General features: G+C 40.4%; 1 protein-coding gene across 4 annotated transcripts in view; it reads right to left on the bottom strand.

The window, feature by feature from the left end:
• SPIRE1 (spire type actin nucleation factor 1) overlaps positions 1–20,302 on the bottom strand; it is a 182,592-nt gene that overhangs the window by 47,276 nt on the left and 115,014 nt on the right. For all 4 annotated transcript variants that reach the window (XM_006164052.2, XM_006164050.2, XM_006164051.2 and 1 more), the window contains exons 4-7: positions 16,006–16,083; positions 10,470–10,634; positions 3,676–3,762; positions 894–1,023 (exon numbers count right to left, since the gene is read on the bottom strand). In XM_006164052.2, coding sequence (XP_006164114.1) covers positions 894–1,023; positions 3,676–3,762; positions 10,470–10,634; positions 16,006–16,083 — 460 coding nt within the window. The remainder of the gene's footprint in view (positions 1–893; positions 1,024–3,675; positions 3,763–10,469; positions 10,635–16,005; positions 16,084–20,302) is intronic.

A 20,302-nucleotide genomic window follows, 5' to 3' on the forward strand; every position in this document is an offset into this window, starting at 1 on the left:
AATCTTGCTATAAATGAAAATCAATGTGAGATCACAGTACACACTTAAGTAACAGTAAAATTAGGGCCAGGGGATGGCACAGAAGTGTCACAACTGGACTCACATGGGAAGGTCCCAGATTTAGGCCTCAGGGCCTCTCTGTACAGGCCCAGCGAGTGCACACGTGTGCCTGGAATTCAGGCTGGCTGAGACCAGGAGAGGACCACTGTGTGAGGACCCCGTTCAGAGGGGCCTGTCTATCTATCTCTCTCATGGAATAAACAAACTTTAAAAAAAAAAAATTAAAAATAATTACTACGAAGGAAGTTTGGGAATAAGTTTGGGAATACCAGAATAACTGATGCTTTCACCACATATTACCCTATCTTCAAATTCAACATTAAAATGATAGAAACATGAAGTAAAACGAATTATTATCTATATTTCTAAAATGTAATACCGGATCTTCGTACCTGTACTTAAAAGGTATTTTTATCACAGCCCTATTTGATCTTACATAAAAGTCGTAATATAGGTCAAAGGAATTTTTATCCCTCTCCGCTGATGGAGAAGATGATGCTCAGAGAGGTAAAGAGACTCTCCTGGAAATCTCAGTGTAGCTACCAGCAGTGCTTTCTCCATGACGCCATGATGTCCTGGTCAAGCTCAGAATCAGGGAGAGAATTCCCTGTCCTATGGATTTCAAGTGTGAACTTTGAGTAAGTGTGTGCGGGGGGTTGTGTATGTGAGGAAGTGAGCAAGACTGAGAACGAGAGAGAGAGAGAGACAGAGAACAAGAACCGACAGCTCCACGGATCCTCCTGACTTTGCACTGTCACTTTCATGGAGCTGGCTGTATAAAAACCCTTTCCCCGTGGGTGACGTGACCGCAAGCACAAGAAGCCGTGACTCACCGAATCTGCTTCGTCTAATCTCCTCTGGTGAGACAGGCCGCAGCTTCCTTTCAGCTTTAATTTCTTCTAATATTCTTTCATGGAGACTCCGCGGCCGTGGTGGGGTTGGTTTCAGTTTTCTCGCTGAGACCTTGAAAAAAAGCATACTGGCTAGATTTTATCCTTATAGGTGCTTTGTTTTTGTTTAATAAAGTTTCTGTTTTCAAAAAAAGAATTATTTGGGAACCAGCAGTTAGCATAATGGCTATGTCGCTGGACTCCCACGTAGTCGACCGCGGTTTGTGTCCCGGACCCAGTGGCTTAAAACTCACGCCGGGCGCGTGTGCGTGCGTGCCCAAGATCCCGAGAGGAGAATGGAGGAGAAGGGATTGCGGCGTGACCATCCCCCCTGGGGGGTGATTTCTCGCTTTCTGTCTCTATGTCTCTCTCTGTCTGTCTGGCGAGCGCACGCGCCCTACAGTGAAAATCTCTCAAAAAAAAAAAAAAAGAATTATTTATTTAATTTTGTTTATTATTATCTTTCAGTTAGACAGGAAAGACATGAAGAGAGGAGGAGGCAGTGAGAGAGCAAGTTGCCAGATCCGGGACTAGAACCATGGTTGGTCATGTAGGAGTCAAGTGCCTTACAGTTTTTACTGAAGTCATTCACACAGTACAATAATGTGAATTATATTTTATTGATTGTAACAATGCCTGATAAAAGATCGTTTTCATGGCTAAGTATCAAGATTTCTAAAGCAATAGAGTATATTGGATTTTATAGTGATTTCGTCATATGTACTCAACCAATTTTAAGTGGTTTGCTGAAGTTGTATTTCCTATATACTAGTATGACAGACCACCAATTGCAATGTAAGCTATCCTTATTTATTATTAGTACTTATTTTTTTTTTTTAAAGGTTTGTGCCATAGGGTACATTTGCTTGCTGGAGAGAGAGAGAGGGAAAGCGAGAAATCACTCCCCAGGAGAGATGGCCATGCCAATCTTCTCCTCCTAGGATTTTGGGCATGCATGCACACATGCCTGGTGTTATTTTCTTTCTTTCTTTTTTATCCAGGGAGATTTTTGCTATACAGCATGGTACTCGTCAGAGAGACAGAGAGAAAGACAGAAAGTGAGAAATCACCCCCCAGAGGGGATGGCCACACCACAGTCCCTTCTCCTCCATTCTCCTCTCAGAATTTTGGGCATGCATGCACACATGCCTAGCATGAGTTTTAAGTTGCTGGGTCCAGGACTTGAACCGTGGTCAACTATGTGGGAGCCCAGTGATGTAACCATTATGCCATCTGCTGGTCTGGATCCTAGCATTATTTTCAAGCTGCCAGGTCTGTGATTCAAACTGCAGTCATCTGTGTAGGAGTTCTGCACTTTAACCACTACCCCACCTGCTAGTCCCATTAGTAGTGCTATTTTTTTAAGAATTATTTTATTTAATTTTATTCATTATGATTTGTTCAGTTTGATCACAGAGCAACAGAGAAAAAGAGAGAGAGAGAGAGAGAGAGCCATCAAGTCCAAGACCTGCACCATGGTCAACCATGGCGGAGTCTGGCACCTTAACCACTACGCCTCCTGCTGGCCCTGTAGTACTATTTTTAAAGCTAACGTTTTTAAATAACTCACCACAACCTTCGTCAATGATTATTACTATATTCATTCCGTACTTGCTGAAATAAAAGGCTTAGGGAGCCTGATTAACTTCCTCAGACACATGTGGCTGTTGTTTAACTAGTGTGCAAATTCAGGTTCACTTCATTTCATGTTTTTTTGCTCAACCATGACCTGCCTTCCTCAAACCATTTCTTCGGTGATCTCTTTCCTGTCTTAAAAAGTCTTTTCTACTATGCAGTGTATTCTGGATGGGAAATCACATTTTGTACACTGTAATGATACTCAGTGAATGAATGTAAAATAAATTAATAAAAATAATTTTTTTTTGGAGAGCCAGCAGGTTGCATAGTGGTTAAGGTGTTAGACTTCCATATGGCTGACCTGGTTCAAATTCAGGACTTGGAGGCTTGAAAGTCACTCTGGACGTGTGTGTGTCCAAAATGCCAGGAGAACAGAAGAGAAGGGATTACAGTGTGGCCATCCCCCTTGGGGAATGACCTCTTACTTTCCCTCTCACTGCCTCTCCCTGGCAAGCGCACATGCCCTGTGACAAAAACAAAATAAATAAATAGTGCAGGGAAAAAAAGAAAGGTTGTCAATGGGATCATTAAATACTCTTTAGAGGAACACAAACTGGGAAATAACATTCCCTTTCTAGTTACTTGAAGTATGCAGGCTATGGTGAGCTCTGACTAGGAGGGAGAAAAGAAGAGAGGAAACACAAAGCCCCTTCGAACCAGATTAGAATATTCTGACTCTCAGATCACTAGGAAGAACCCTGCTAACAGAGGAGGTACAGCCAGATGGGTACAATGTGAAATAGCGTCAAGGTGACATTCATCAAGAAGGGGCAGCACTAGAAAGGTCAATCCCCATGGGAACTTTCTGGGATTATACTGAGCCATTATGAGCAGAGGTGTTTGGCCAGATTTTGTACCATGTGCAGGTTGTTTTGAGTAAAAATATCCCAAGATGGTGCTGTGTTGAATAATTCTAAATCTTTCCCTCTGCCTAAAGAATATAATTTACAGTTAAGCTTCATCATTTTTAGAATGAAAGTTCAGTGGAAAAACCAATCACTCAGAAAAGTTGAAGTTGTAAAGATATGCCCTAGAGAAGGAGAATATGTTACGCCAATGCCAACCAAGAACATGTCAAATTACATACTGGATTTAAAGGTGGTCTTGATCGAATGAAGTCAAGGATGATTTCATGAGCACTTTTTTTTAACCGAGGGGGAATATCACCATTCACCTAAAAGGAGACAAAAAGCAGACTGAAGTGATTATAGGATCATCATTGCACGTTTCTGCTGTTATTTCAAATGCCTTTTATTGCCAGAAGGCATGTCACAAAAGCAATTTAGTGTAAACTGGCACCACCACAGACTCATTCAAATAGAAATATAAAACCACCCCAGGACACCAAAACGCTCATTCCGACCACGCAGAGGGCACGATGCGCACCATTTTGTTATATTTGTTCTCCAGTCTTGTTTGAGCAAAATAGAGCCCGAACTGTCCCCTCCTAGGCTCGGTTCCCCAGATGTGGTCACTCCACTGGAGTTCAGTATGACAAGCCTGCAGGGGGCCTATCTGACATCCACTTCCCTCTTCTTCCGCAAGCTCCACTTCCAGCCCTGCCTAAGGGCAGATGGTCCTATGATGAGCTGTGGGCGTACCGACTAGGTAAAGCCCAGCACAGCATTGCCAGGGCTTGGTTTAAGAAGGGAATGCAACCAGGAAGCAGAACTCAGCCTCATGGGGCATCATCTCATACCTATGGATGTCATGTGATATGAGATGATTTTAAAAATACCAACTGCCTAAAACAATTTAATCAGATTTTTCTATTGCTAACTATTCTGCTCCTGAACAGAGTTCTTTATAGCTTTCTAGCTGATTTCCATTAAGCTTTTATTTCAAGGGCTTTTCTATCACAACAGTAGGGTTAAGAGAATGGATTAAATGAGGTCAAGGTTATAAATTCTATTCCCAAAACAAGTATATTAATTTTAGTTTCCTCAGTCCTAAGAAGCTGTATCCTGGTCCCCATTCTAAATGTGGGTCAGTGCTCGCCAGGGAAATAGCAGGTCAGTATGGGCCTAAGTCAGTATAAGGAATAGGGACTGTGTGGAAACCATTGTGCTGGGTCAGTCAAATTATTTTCATCTAAATACACATTTCCTGAAAAAGCTCTCTGAACTGAAATGAGAAGTGATTCCTGGATGAACACAAATAGGAGACATATAAGTAAATAAAATCAATTATAAAAACCTATTTCTGAGCCACAATGCCACATGTGTGTGTTTCTTTACTCATTTTTATTGCCAGAAGGCATGTGCATATGTGCACCCATCAGAGAGAAAGAGAAAGTACCTCCCAATGGCGCCTGGTCACACAATTCTTTTATCTCTATTTCGCCATTCCATCAGGAAGGACACTGGGCATGCACATGCGTACACCTGGCGTGTTTTCAAACTGCCAGGACTGGGAGTTGAACTGCAATTGGCTGTGTGGGCTCCAGCTCCCTAGGCACAGGGCTCAAGCACTGTATTATGTGGACGGTCCAAGCCACAGCATCTTAAATATAAAACCTATACTATACAAAATGATCCCCTTTGAAAACTTTAAAACATCTACCCTGAACTCAATCTGGTTTCCGAAATGGCATGTTTTAGGTAGCTGGTTCTAAAGTTAAACAGACAAAAGAAATCTTGTTGACATTTGTATCAGTATCCAGAATATGTAAAGTACTCTTAGATGGGGCCAGGCAGTTTTGCAGTGGTAGTAACACTGGACTCACTTAGGACACGTTCTGGGACCTCCCTCAGGACCACAGGTGCATGATGTGATCCAGGCTGGCTGCGACTGTGGGTGGATTGCAACAAAAAGACCCTGTTTTGGGGGAGTGCCTGTCTGTCTCTTTCAGGGAAGAAATAAATAAACTTGAAAGTAAAACCTCAAAAATGAAACAATGAAAATACAAATAACCTAATTAAAAATAAACATAGGATCTGAGTAGATATTTCTCCAAAGAAGATATGCAAATGGCCCACAGGCACATGAATATCATCAGTCACCAAGGAAATACAAATGAAAACTGTAATGAGATACTTTATCACACCAACTCAGATAACTGTAACAAGTGTTGACCAGGATGTGGAGAAATTAGAACCCTTATACACTGGCAGTGGGAATATTAAATGGCGTAATGCTGTAAAAACAGTTTGGTGCTTACTGTTAAGTCAAACACAGAAATACCACACGGACATTCTACTCCCAGGTTTATAATCGGAAGAACTGAAAACAGGTATTCAAACAAAAACTTGTACATGACTGTCGACGGCAGCATTATTCACAACAGGGAAAGTGTAGAAAGAACATAAATGTCCACCTAGTGATGATCAGATAGACAAAACGTGGTATGTGCATTCATGCAATGAAGGATTATTCAGTCAGAAAAAAGGTATGCAGTACTCCTGCACACTACAATGTGGATGAGCCTTCGAAACATTATGCCAAGTGAAAGAAGCCAGAATAAATGATATGATTCCATTTATATGAAATATCCAGAACAGGTTAATCCACACAGACAGAACACTGGTTACTGGTTGTTACAGTCTTGGGGGACAGAGGAATGCGAGTAATACTTCATGGGTACGAGGTTTCCTTTTGGGATAATGAAATTATTTCAGAGGTGGAGGTTGTACAACCTTGGGAACATACCAACGGCACTAAACTGCCCACTTTAAAGTGGGTAATTTCATATGATATGAATTTAACTGTAATTTTTAAAAAAATTAGAAGAAAACATTCAGACTCTAATTTTAAAAGTCTTTTATTTACCACAGGAGAAAAATAGTACTTGTGCTTCCAAATCTTTCCAGTGTGGATACACAGGACTCTGCCGCTCTGTGCAGTACACGTCATTGCTTCCCTAAGCCTTGCCTACGATACCTACGCAACACGCAGAGTCCCAGACCCCAGCAGGGGCCAGCTAACTCAGCACCTACAAGAGGAATAGATTCTAGGTAATTCTTAGTATCAGATTGGCCACTATTTAGCATAATTATTTTATCTAATAAAAATTTAAAGATTTAGCAATACCAAAGGTGACAGGTAAGAAGCCAGGAGGTGATGCAATGGTTAAGGTGCTAGACTCCCACATGGCTGATGGCATTTCGAGTATCAGAACAGGCAGCTTGAAAATCACATAGGGCACATATGCGTGTGTGCTCAAAAATCTCAAGAGGAGAATGGAGGAGAAGAGACTGTGGCGTGGCCATCCCCCCAGGGGTTCCTCACTTTCCCTCTGTGTCACTCTTTCTCGCTCTCTCCTGTGAGCATACATACCCTATAGCAAAAAACTAAAAAACCAAAAAAGTAACAGGTAAAAGACAATGATATAGCAGATAGAAACTATAGCAATCTATTAGGGCTTATTTTAGTCATTGATATAATTAAAAAAAATAATTCCTCCTGGATAAGCATGAAAACTACTCATTATTAACTGCTAACCTAATCAGAATTTTCTTATAAGTAGATATGTTTGGAAAAGGTAATGTTATCCAGTACTGGCAATGGAAATTATCTTACAAAGCTGGTAAAATTGTGAACTGGTTACAATTCTTTTCGAGAGAAATTTGGCAAAATGTAGTAAAATCTAAAATGCTCATTATTTTCGATCTATTTATCTCACCTACAGAGGAGGTAATTGGATGAGATGTTTATTAGAATATTCATCTTATTACTGGTTAACAGAATGAAAACTGGAAACAATCTCAGTGTCTATTAATGAGGGTTGGGGAGCTAACATGGCACTGTTCAAGGAAATACTGCGTCACTATTTTAAGAAAGAGACTATCTACCTTCATTCTCTATACAGGGAAAGGGCGATAAAACACACATAATATGATTTTTTTGGGGTGTAAAACGGTTATCTATCTATCTATCTCCCTGCCCACCCACCTATCTCTAAATTAACGGATAGGGAGAACAATCCAGGTTGAAGATTTTCACGGAATGCTAGCTGTTATTCATACCTTTCTACAAAAAGTCCAGAAATTGAGAAAAGCCAAATTTGTGTTTTCTGGAAAATGTATGCGAAAGCACGGTGAACTGCATCTAGGTGTAACGATCATCTATTAATCACTGAGGATCGAGCGCAACGTCTGAACCCACTGACGACCCTCACCACACTAACGCACATCCTTACTGCTCCGACCACTTTACCTGCTGGACAGAAACCACTGACCGCTCCTTGTGATGTCTATGAACTGGAGATCTACTTTCAGGAGGCAGTGATGTCCCTGGGACACATTTCTCAGTGTGTTTCTATGGAATCTGTCCTGTCTTCTGAGACACGCACTTCTTTTAGCTCCAGCCAGCACTGCCAGCGCTTGGCAGTGACAAGTCAGAACTCCCCCCAAGCATGGCTGGCTGGCCGTGCAGAAGGTGGCACCAGCAGGCACACGTCACCTTTCATGTAGAATGTGCGGGACGCTGCCGCGCACGGAGCATCTCTAGTGTCCAGAGGTGTGGTGACAAGTGCCCTGTGTGCGCTCCAGGGAGAACAGCTGCCTCTACTCATCCTCCAGGTGAGAGCATATTGTCCCGTGTCCTGGCAGTTTTTACTTCTACAACTGCAGGATGTTTTGAATGCCTGACGTTCCTGGAGGGCAACACACAATGCCCAATTGGTCAAGCCTTAGTCAATCTTCAAATTTCAGCCCCAGAATAACTTTCCACTAGAGCCCTCCTTAACATGCTCAGAAGGGGTGGCTGCTCCTTTTATATCTTTTTTTTTTTTTTAAGAGATTTTTTTTTTTTTTTTGGAGAGGTTTTCGCTATAGGGCGCGTGTGCTCACCAGGCAGACAGAGAGAGACAGAGAGACAGAAAGCAAGAAATCACCCCCCAGGGGGGATGGCCACATCGCAATCCCCTCCCCTCTGCTCTCCTCGTGGGATCCTGGGCATGCACCCACATGCGCCTGGCGCAAATCCCAAGCCACCGGGTCCGGGACACGAACCATAGCTGACCACATGGGAGTCCAGCGACATAGCTATTACGCTAACTGCTAGTCCCAAGAGATATTTTTGCTATAGGGCACATGATGTGCTCACTGGAGAGACAGACAGACAAGAAAGCGAGAAGTCACCTCCCAAAGGGCATGGCCATGCCACAATTCCTTCTCCATTCACCTCTTGGGATTTTAGGCATGTACACACAGGCCTGGCATAAGTTTTAAGCCACAGGGTCTGGGGCTTGAACTGTGATTAACTATGTGTGAGTCCAGTTACATAACCATTACACCATCTGCTGGTCCCACTCTGTCTTCACCTTATACTCACACTCACATTCATCATCACTGTCTCCCTAACTAGACTGTGGGACTAGGATCATATCAGGTCGTTGGGAAAGTCATGAGGCATTTTTGAATAGGAAAATATGTCACAACTGTCCTGACAACCTAGTACACTGGGCACGTGTTCTAGTCCCAGGGATAAACAGTGAGCAGAACTGAGACCTGTTTTTGTAAGGGAGAGAGAGTCAATCTGAAAATATTAGGTCATTGGGAAAGTCATGATGCATTTTTTTATGCAAAAAGGTGTCATGACTCTGCCAGGGACCCAATACATGACAATGTCAGCTGGTGAGACACGAGAGTAGAGATGGAGAGAAGACTGCTAACGAAGGGACACCTGAGCAGAGACCTAAGACGTGAAGAGCTACCGATACTCGGGAAGAGAGACTTCCGGGAGAGAGGCGAGGAAAGGCCGAGGCTCTGCTGCAGGAGCAGGTCAGGCACTTCTGACACACTGGCAGAAACATGGGTGGCTCAGGCCAAAATTCAACTGGAAAGAGATGATGTTTGAGAGGCAATCTGGATCTCGCCATGGAGTCTTTGTGGGCTAGGAGAACACTGTGATGCATATCCTGAGTGTGATGAAGAGCCAGTGGGAGGTTGTAAGCAGGGCAATGGCATGTTATGTTTTTTAAAAGTTATTATTATTTAGATTTTGCTACTGGGCAAATGTGCTCACCAGACAGAGAGGGAGAGTGAGAAAGCAAGCTGCCAGGTCCGGGACTTGAACCGCAGTTAGCCATGCAGGAGTCCAGTGTCCCAACCACCACACTGGCCCTGATAAGTTACATTTTTACTTAAGAGGCTTACTATGACTGTTTTTTGGGAAAAGCAGCTTGGAAAGGAGGCAAGAGTGAAGCAGGAAGACCGCGTAGAGGCCCCTGTAGTAGTCTGAGCGAGAGATGATAGCGGCATGGAACAGACAGTATTCCTAGTGGAGTGGTGAGATGTGGTCAGATACATGATCAGTTTTAAGGAAAAAGCTGTGAGGATTTGCTGAATTGGATGGTTCTCTTGTAAGAGCTTAACTGAAGGAGTTCATTGTGGCTATTCAAAAAGATTTATACACAAAATAGCCTGTTTCTAACGATTGAATTGTTGGAAAAGTCATGATGCATTTTTGCATAGAAAAAGAAAAAAAAAAAGTCATGATTTTTCTAACAACTCAACAGATACAAAGTGATTAGTTTTATAAACTTTGGTTAGTCATGAACTAGGAAAGATGTAGCCATTTAGAAATGATGCTGTTGAATACATAATGACATGCGGAAATATTCACAATATATGAAGTAAAAGTGACAGGTTACAAAACAAAATATTCTCTATTACCTGTTTTTTCCAAATTTAACATACAGCAAGAAAGACTGATTATACACCAACCTATTAACAAAATTTGTCTCTGGGTTGCAGAATTACACATTCCTAACTTTTCCTTTTCTGAGCTTATGCATTTTCCAAATTTTCTACAATAGCTAAGTATTACTTTCAAGAGAAAGATATTTTAAAATACAATATTGAGAAAACCATTTTCAATAAATGACATTACTGAAGAATAACCATTTGAGCCCATTCATAGTTTCCTTTGATTACTTACCATGACTTTTCGCAACGTGTATCTTTTGCACCGAATGTCATCCATCAGCATCTCATAAGGAGTGAGCTGATATTCAATGGGCAAAGGATTGTACTGCCGTTCCTGGACCTTCTTAAGTTTTACCCCATTCCGCAAGTCCCTCATCACCTGTACCCAGAATCGCGCCTGAAAAGACCAAGAGAGAGACATCGATGAATAGATGCATTACAGGTTGAGGACCCCTGATCCAGAATACTTGAGACAAAAATGTTTTAGATTTCAGAATTTTTCAGAATTTCCTATGTTTGCATATACTTCATGACAATCTTGGGGATAGGACCCAAGTCTAAACCAAAACTTACTTATGCCATATACACTGTAACACGTAACCCTGAAGGTGATTTTATACAATATTTTTGCAATGCAGCATGTCTGTGCTGTCATATGAAGTTGGTATGAAACTGTCCACTTGCCGTAACAAGTTGATGCTCAAAGTTTTAAATTTTGGGGGTATTTTGGGTTTATGATTTTTGGGTTAGACAAAACCTGTAGTTTTGTCTAAATAGCAACAGTCACACTGGCGAAATAAAGATCTTATATTATAAAACACCGAGTGAGCCACACAAAATCTATTTAAAAAATTAGATTTTAGGAGACTAAAAGATGAGTAGTAAGCCAGCTGAGAATCTACAGGCTCTAACTGCACAGGATCCTCGGTTTAAATCCTGGCTCTACCACACGAATAGGTTGAATGAGGGCCCACATCTTCATGCCTCTTGGTGTTCACACTCTACTGTGCAACTCTGCTCACTGAGGAAGACTATATTTCCCACACCCTGATTTTGGGTTGGGCTCTATGATTTGTTCGGCCACTGGAATAGTGGTGGGTTTGGTGAGACCATAGGCTTCAAAAAGCCATGCATTAATACAAGGGGCTTGTTTCTATTAGCGCCATGACAACATCAAGCCTGGATTGACCTGTGTTCCCAGGATAAGGATGAAACACTTGCAGAGTGGAGCTACCAGGAATGATGTGCAGACAGGTGCTTTTGCTCTATGCTGCTGTGATTCTGTAGCGGCCAGAGCTGACTACAGATCACCTATTAGCTATCCCACATCTAGCAAAATGATTCACTTTTCTGAGCCTCAGTCTCCTCATTAACAAAAGAACTTGCTGAGAAGATCAGAGTTGATTATCTTAGTTTTCTGTACATAGAAAATGCTTGAAAATGACAATTTTTACATTGTTTTATCTTTATACACATTAATCACAGTTTTATTTTTCTTTTTTTGTTTGTTTTCATTACCAGAGGGTGTGCACTTATGTGTGTGCGAGTGCAGGAGAGTGCATGTGTATACCTTCCATTGGAGGGTGGTCACATCGCAATCCCTTCTCCTCCATTTCCCCACCCTGCTGAGACTTTAGGCATGCATGAACCTGTGCTTGGTGTGGTTCTGAAGCCAAGATATGAGTTCCAATGCATTGTGCTTATTAACCACTGAACTATGGGGTTGGCCTGCACAGTTTTCTTGCTGACATGTGTATGTGGGTGCCCAAAATTCTGAGAGGAGAATGGAGGAGAAGGGATTGTGGCATGGCCATCTCCCCTGGGGGATCATTTCTCACTTTCCCTCCCTCTGTGTCTCCAGCAAGTGTACATGCCCTATGGTAAAAACCTAAAAATGAATGACTGAATGAACACTGTAATATGAATAATATTCCAATTTATGTGTTTTTGTGAATTAAAAATTTCATTAATAAAGGTTCTTTAAAACCTGGGATTGGGACTAGCAGATAGCATAATGGTTATATCGCTGGACTCTGACATGGTTGGCTGTGGTTTGAATCCTGGACCTGGCAGCTTAAAACTCACACTGAGTGTATGTGCATACATGCCTAAGATCCAATGAGGAAAATGGAGGAGAAGGGACTGAGGCATGGCCATCCTCATGGGGGGGTTAATTTCTTGCTTTCTGTCTCTCCAGTGGGTGTACGAGTCCCATAGCAAAAATCTCTCTTAAAAAAAAAAAATCCTGGGGGTCATCATCAGAATAGTATTTTTTAAAATTTTATTTATTTATTATTATTCATTTTAATCTAACCAGAGTGACAGAGAAAGAGAGAGAGAGAGAGCGAGAAAGCAAGCCCCCAGGTCCAGGACTTGAACAGTGGTCGGCCATGTGGAAGTCCATAGCCTCTACCACCATGTCACCTGCTGGCCCCGAGAACAGTGTTTTAAAAATTGAAATGATATTGGAGTGGGATCTTAAGGAAGGAAGTAAGAGAAGTGAGGAAGATGGGGCATGAGCATTCCCAAGAGAGAAATACAGATATTTTAGAGATATTGTATTAGAACACCTTTAGTGGCAGAAGCTAAGAATCTTTTTTTAAAAAAACGAATTCTTTTAGAAGGGGTTCTAATGGGTACACAATATGTATCCATTATATTAAGTACTTCAGATTATATTAAGGACTTTGGATCCTTTTCAGAAAAAGAAAATGAGAAGTGGTATACAGTTTTAAAAAAAAAATCACAAATTTTTATTGAAAACTTTTTTTGATAAATTTAATCAGAATTATTTTATGTAGAAGATTTTGACCTATATTATTTGAATTTATAACAAATATTTAAAAATACCTATTCAAGTAACTTGGTTACTTTAACAAGCTATAATAGTTCAGTTAAACATTGTATCAATCAACTCTTGGGATCTGGAGTAAGCACACGCCTGCACCTGGCATAATTTTCAAGCCACCAGGTCCAGGACTCAGACAGCAGTCAGTCATGTGGGGATGTAGCACTTTAACTACCATGGCCACCTGCTGTCCCTCTGTAATTCATAAAAGGATTCAAATAAACTTTAATATATCCTGTTCTCTACATATTGTTGTATGGGAAAAATCTTACATTTGACTTTTCAGAAATTAAATAAGGTATAGCTATCATCATATGTATTTCTGGAGATTTTATCATTTACCCCTTATTCCACTAGGGAGATTCTGAGAGGTCTGGTTCTGCTATTAAAGAGATTCTAATTCTTCCTCATTCTGTCCTTTCACTGTAATCTTTCTAGGTAACACACTTTCATGGTCTTATGAGGAAAACAGCTGGCAGGCAAGGCAATGCACCTTCCTCTGGACTTAGTGTATCTCTGGTCAGTGATCATACTAGTTTCTAAATGAGATGTCTTATGGTAAGAAATTAATTTTGTTTTAAGAGAAAGATTTTTGTTATTGGGTGTGTGCGTTCAGTGGAGAGACAGACAGAGAGACTGAAAGTGAGAAATCACCTCCCTGAGGGGGATGGCCATGGTGCAATCCCTCCTCCCCCATTCTCCTCTCAGGATTTTGAGTATGCATGCACATACACCTGGTGTGAGTTTCTTTTAAAAAAAATATTTATTTTATTTATTCATTTATTTTTTAGCTTGACCAGAGAGAGACAGAGGGTGAGAGTGAGAGAGAGAGGAAGTGAGAAAGTAAGTCAAAAGATTCAGGACTCAAACCCTGGTCGGTCATGTGGGAATGTCCACTGTCTTAACCACCACGCCACCTGCTGGTCTCTGCCTGGTGTGAGTTTCAAGCCACCAGGTCCAGGACGCAAACAGCGGTCAACCATGTGGGAGTCCAAAGATGTAACCATTATGCCACCTGCTAGTTTCAAGAAACTAAATTCTTAATTCAACTTTATACTAGTTGTTTGCTAATTTCTAAATGTCTGGAATTATCTGGCTTTAATGGCTAGGACAAAACAGTAAAACAATTCACTTGCCATGATGAACTATTCCTACAGTGGGACCAACAGATGGCATAATGGTTACATTGCTGGACTCCCACATGGCCAATCACAATTTGAGTCCTGGACCCATGGACTTGAAATTCACATAAGGGGTGTGTGTGTGTGTGTGTGTGTGTGTGTGTGTGCGTGTGTGTGTGCACGTGCACCCAAAAACCCGAGAGGAGAATGGAGGAAAACCGACTGCTTGATAGCCATCACTTCTGGGCGTAATTCCTTGCTTTTTGTCTCTCCAGTGAGCGCACATGCCCTACGGCAAAAAAATCTCTCAAAAAAATATACCTACAAGCAGTACTGCCAGAGTATTCTTCTATACAAAGAAAAATCAAAATCGATATTCTTCTAAAATGACGTCAGTTTTTAAGACAAGAGGCAATTTGTTTTTTAATCTTCCTTTTAAATGTTTCAGATTAATCATTCCAAATAGCTCAATAAATATGTCTATCAATGAATTAAGAATATGCCAGCAGAAAACAACTAAAATGACCATCCACTGATGAATGGATAAACAAATTGTGTATATCCATACAATGGAATACAATCCAGTAATAAAAAGAAACAGCACAGGCCATACAATGGAATACAATCCAGAAATAAAAAGAAATACCACAAGCAACAACATGGATGAAATCTCAAAACAATTATGCTAAGTGAAAGATCCCAAATAAGAAATAGTACATATTATATAATTACATTTACATGAAATTCTAGAAAATGCAAACTATGCTCTAGTGACTCAGGGCAGACTGGCTTCCCAGAAACTGAGGAGGAGAGAAGGAGGGTGAGAGCAGAATATGAAGAAATTTTGGGTGTGATGAACAGGTTCATTATTTTGTCTCGTGGGTATGTATATATGTATATGTGTGTATATATACACATATATGTCAAAACTTACCAAGTTATATTTTAAACATGTGCAGCTTACTCTGTCTATTATACTTCCATAAAATTGTTAAAAAGAATGTTCCAAACAGTTTAAACCTAACATAGTTCAAAGTGACCCATTCATGTCCCCCAAATCTGCATTTATTCCTGTATTCCCTCATTTAATGTCATTATCTATCCAGTATCCTCAACCCAAAAAATGAGAATCCTAAAATATTTCTTCCTCCTAATACCTGAATGCATACCCAGTCTAACACTGCATGACATTCACTGTCCTGTCCCAAGGCTGTCATGCCTACCAACTCTAAGTTTTATATGAGGGCAGGGACTCTGGGTGTCACTAGGACCATGCCTGAGAAACAGCAGATACTTAAAGGGTGTTAGTGTATATGCCACAATCATTTGCGTTATAAATCAGTCTTCTGTTCTAGACTGAATTTCATAAAGACTGTATTATTTTTTTTCATTCTGCATCACCAGAGCGCTAATCCAGTAACTGTCCACTGGATAAATGAAAACACTACTACACTATTAGTTTCACATCCAAGCCTGAAAAAAAAAAAAAAAAAAAAATTTCACATCTAATCCTAAAAAAAAAAAAAAAAAAAAAGAGCTTAAATTTGGTTTGCACACAAGAGTATGTTAAAGCATTAATATAATTAGAAATGTTAATATTTCAAAACACCAAAATTGCCAGGAGTGGTTGTAATAAAATTAGAAAGCTTTTCATTTGAGAAGTAAGTATTTCCTCAAATGTAAGACAAAGCATTCAAATTCATACAATATTAATATACATTTATATAACAGTCTTTAATAATCAGCATTTAATTTTATTTAGTCATAAACAGATCAGAAAGCATATTCAACTATCTTACCCAGTCAGCGTTTTTCAGTTCTTCCAGGTCTGTGCTAGATTCATCACCCTTTTCCATTTCTTGAATCTTCTTAAGATTCTACCGGTTTAAAAAAAAAAAGAAACACAAAAACATGAAAATATCATTAATTTAGGCAGATGACATGGACGTTGGTGGTGGATTCCACATAGATGGCTGTGTGTTTTGATTCCCAGACCTGGCAGTTTGAGAAGCATGCTGGGCACATGTGCTGGCATGCTTAGAATCCCAAAAGAAGAGAAGGGATTGTGTTGTGGTCATACACCTAGGGAGTGATTTCTCACTTTCTCTCTCACTTTCTGTCTGTCTTTCTCCCTCTCTGACTCCAGCAGATACACATGCCCTATAGTGGGGGAAAATAATCCCTTCCTCAGTAAATTTTGAAGTTAATTAAAATAGACATGGTCTCACAGAGAGATGGATTGATTTCCTTTAAGGCCCTGTGGATAAACTTTCCATCATGTTAATTCACAGTAACTAAGCTATATTGACAGTTCCTTCTTCCTCAGTCCCATACTCATTCAATAAATCATTAAATCTCATGGATTGACCTCCTCCTTCTTTTCTTTTTTTTTTAAACTTAAGCCCTCTTCTTTTCATCTCTACTGCAAATACCTTATTCCTAGCCTGAAGGTAATTTTATATAAGATCTTTGTATTGCAGCGTTTTGACTGCAATCCTTCCATCACATGAGTGTTCCAAAGATTCTGGAACCTTTCAGATTTTGAACTTTATATTAGGGATGATCAGCCTGTATTAATTTTTTTTTTTCCTAAAAGATTTCTGCTATAGGGCGCATGTGCTCACCAGAGACACACAGAGAGATAGAAAGTAAGAAATCACCCCCCAGGAGGATGGTCATGCTGCAATCCCTTCTCCTCAATTCTTTTGGGATCTTGGGCATTCATGCACATGTGCCTGACATGAGTTTTAAGTCGCCAGGTCCAGGATTCAAACCACAGTCTACTACGTGGGAGTCCAGCGACGTAACCATTACACCATCTGCTGGTCCCAACCTGTATTAATTATAAATTTACCATTCCTACTCATAGTAATTGAATCCTAACATATTTTACTTTTTGCTGAGTTACTTGTCTACTTGCATTTAGACTGAGTTATTTAAATGCTCTGTATGAAATTTAGCTTTTTTTTTTTTTTTCATTTTTTTTGGGGGAGAGATTTTCACTGTAGGGCGCGTGCGCTCGCCAGACAGACAGAGAGAGACATAGAGACAGAAAGCGAGAAATCACCCCCCAGGGGGGATGGTCACGCCGCAATCCCTTCTCCATTCTCCTCTCGGGATCTTGGGCACGCACGCACACGCGCCCGGCGTGAGTTTTAAGCCACCGGGTCCGGGACACGAACCACGGTCGACTACGTGGGAGTCCAGCGACATAGCCATTACGCTAACTGCTGGTTCCCTGAAATCTAGCTTGTTTTATAACAGAATAGTGGATACTTAATATGAAACATTTCTAAATCATTTATTTTCAGTTTCTCAACATCTCATATTAACCACCTGCAAAATGAGAATTATACCACCTGCTTTTTTGTAGTCAGTAATGTAAAAAAGTACCAGTACAGAAAGAATAAATTACTCTGATTATTTGAAGAAAAGGTAGTATTAATTAGTGTAATATTTGTTTTCCTAGGAAAGAATTTAGAAAAAAAAAGTATTTGTGGTTATTTCAGAATACATTTATACAATTATTTTAAAAGTAAATGATGGAATCAGTAGTTAGTATAATGGCTATGTCGCTGAACTCCCATGTAGTCAACTGTGGTTCGAGTCTTGAAGCCGGTGGCTTAAACTCATGCCGGGCACATGTGCGTGTGTGCCCAGGATCCCAAGAGGAGAATGGAGGAGAAGGGATTGTGGCATGGCCATCCCCCCGAGGGGTGATTTCTTGCTTTCTGTCTCTGTCTTTCTGGTGAGTGCACATGCCCTATAGCAAAAAAAAAAAAAGAGAAAGAAAGAAAAGTAAATGACAAGTTTCCTTCTTGAAATGATGTAGTAAGATAGTTGTGTAAGTGCCCCAAATCCCAAGAGAACAGAGAAGGGAGTGCATGCACGTTATAGCAAAAAAAAATTTAAAAAAAAAGTCACTCCTCAGTTTTATTATTTGTGTAAGTTAACCTCACTGTGTCTCTTATTCACCTTTAAAAGGAAAATACTGCTGTGTACCCATGATGTTACTATATTAAAGGAAATGAAAGGAATTTACATTAAAATAAATTACTGACACACTGCTTGGCACAGAGGAGGTTCCCAGAACAGTTCCCTTCGCCTCCTAAGCAAAATAAATGATGATTCAATATATACTACAGTACAATATTCTGTATATCAAAGTTTAAAATATAATCCATTAAGGGACCAGCAGACGGTGTAATGGTTACATTGCTGGATTCCTACGTAGCCAAGTGCTGTTGGTGCCCCAGACTCTGTGGCTTCAAACCCATAGTGGATGTGTGTGCAGGTGTGCCCCACATCCCAAGAGGAGAATGGAAAAGGAACTACGGCAAGGCCATCCACCCTGGGGGATGATCTCTCTCTTTCTGTCTCTCTCTCTCTCTGTCTCTCTGGCAAGCACACACACCCTATAGCAAGAATCTCCCTATTAAAACAAAACAAAAACACTATGTGTTTGTGTGTATGTATGTATTCCATTAAATATAGCATAGCCTCACATGTACAGCCTCTGGGGAAAAGCAACTGCAAAAACCATGCACACCTGGACTCTCTGCACTATGGTCTCAGCCCCATTCCTTGTGAATCATTCAGAGCCTGGCTCTTTTCTAGTGTTCCTGGCCATTGCTCTTGCCTGTAGTAGGGTGCTGGGGTAGTCATCATGGCAGCTTACTGCAGCTATGCCTTTAGACAGCCACTATTTTTTTTTTTTTTTAGACAGCCACTATTTGACCCCAAGCGCAACCTACTTACTGGAGAGACTGAGGCTCATAAAGGCTGGAATAACATGTTGGGTCTCCCTCCAGGCATGAGGAGGGAGCATGTGGCCCCTAGCTCTGACACTTGAGGTCAGATGTGCAGGATGGATTCCTGATGGAAAGAGGCCCTGTTCATAACAAAAGTGTCCTGCCCCTGCCCTCCACGGCTCAGATAGCCCTCAGAAAACAGATGGATAAAGGTCTTCTTTACTTTTTACTAAAGTGAACATTTACAAACATAGTTATGCAGTGTGTAATGATCAGGAGGTGTTCTGAGAAATGCATGATAGGCAATTCCATTGTTGTAGACATCACAAAACATGCTTGCACAAACCTAGGTGCAAGAGCCTACAACTGGTCTACCTAGGCTGCATGCCACAGCCTATCGTTCCGCCACTGTGCATTTGACAGAAACCACCTTTGTGGGGCATGACTGTATTTATGAATTCTGACACAGAAGAAAAGAGCACAGAATTTATAACCTCTATCTAGGCTTTGCAGATAAGAGGTACTTCATATCTGGCATGATATTACATCAAAAGCTGAGTAGTAATCATTACTAAAGTAGGACTGCTTTTTTCATCTTTAATGATGGACCAGACTGGTGTACATAATATTTCTGATATTTAAAATTCCAATTTATTTTTTTGCTAAGGATTACTAGATATCTTTAAAAATATCTCTGATGACTTAAAGCTGTAGTTCTCAAGCCAATTCCATAATCTTTATGAAGCTTTAAAATCAGAACTGAGCAGAGAAGAGACCAGAAATCCTCTAATGGTATAATCTAGAGTCTGTGCCAAAATAAATTAATGATTTATTTAAGTATAGATCATACTTCAAGTGGTAAAGTCTTATTATATGAGACTCTTTAAAAAAAGATTTTTGCTAAAATCTTTAAAAATAAATTAATGATTAAAATTAATGATTTAAAGTATATATTATACTTAAAGTAGTAAAGTCTTATTATATGAGATGCTTTAAAAAAAAAAAAGATTTTTGCTATAGGATACATGAACTTGCCAGAGAGACAAAGAGAGAGCGAGAAATCACTCCCTAAGGAGGGGGGGATGACCATGGCACAATCCTTCTCCTCCATTCTGTGCCAGGGATCATGGGTGTGCACGTGCACACACACACACACACACACACACGCCTGACATTAGTTTTTTTTTTCTTTTTTTAATTTTTATTTTCTACCTTAATTCACTATACACCATCACAACCCACCAATAAATTTTCCATCCAAAATACACTGTGTACAGGTTCAATCAAGCACATCAACATACATGTTCTCAGCAAGTAATTTTCCAATTCTTACATCCTGCATACC

This window comes from Tupaia chinensis, unplaced genomic scaffold, assembly GCF_000334495.1.
Source record: "Tupaia chinensis unplaced genomic scaffold, TupChi_1.0 Scaffold143584_1, whole genome shotgun sequence".
NCBI lineage: Eukaryota > Metazoa > Chordata > Mammalia > Scandentia > Tupaiidae > Tupaia > Tupaia belangeri.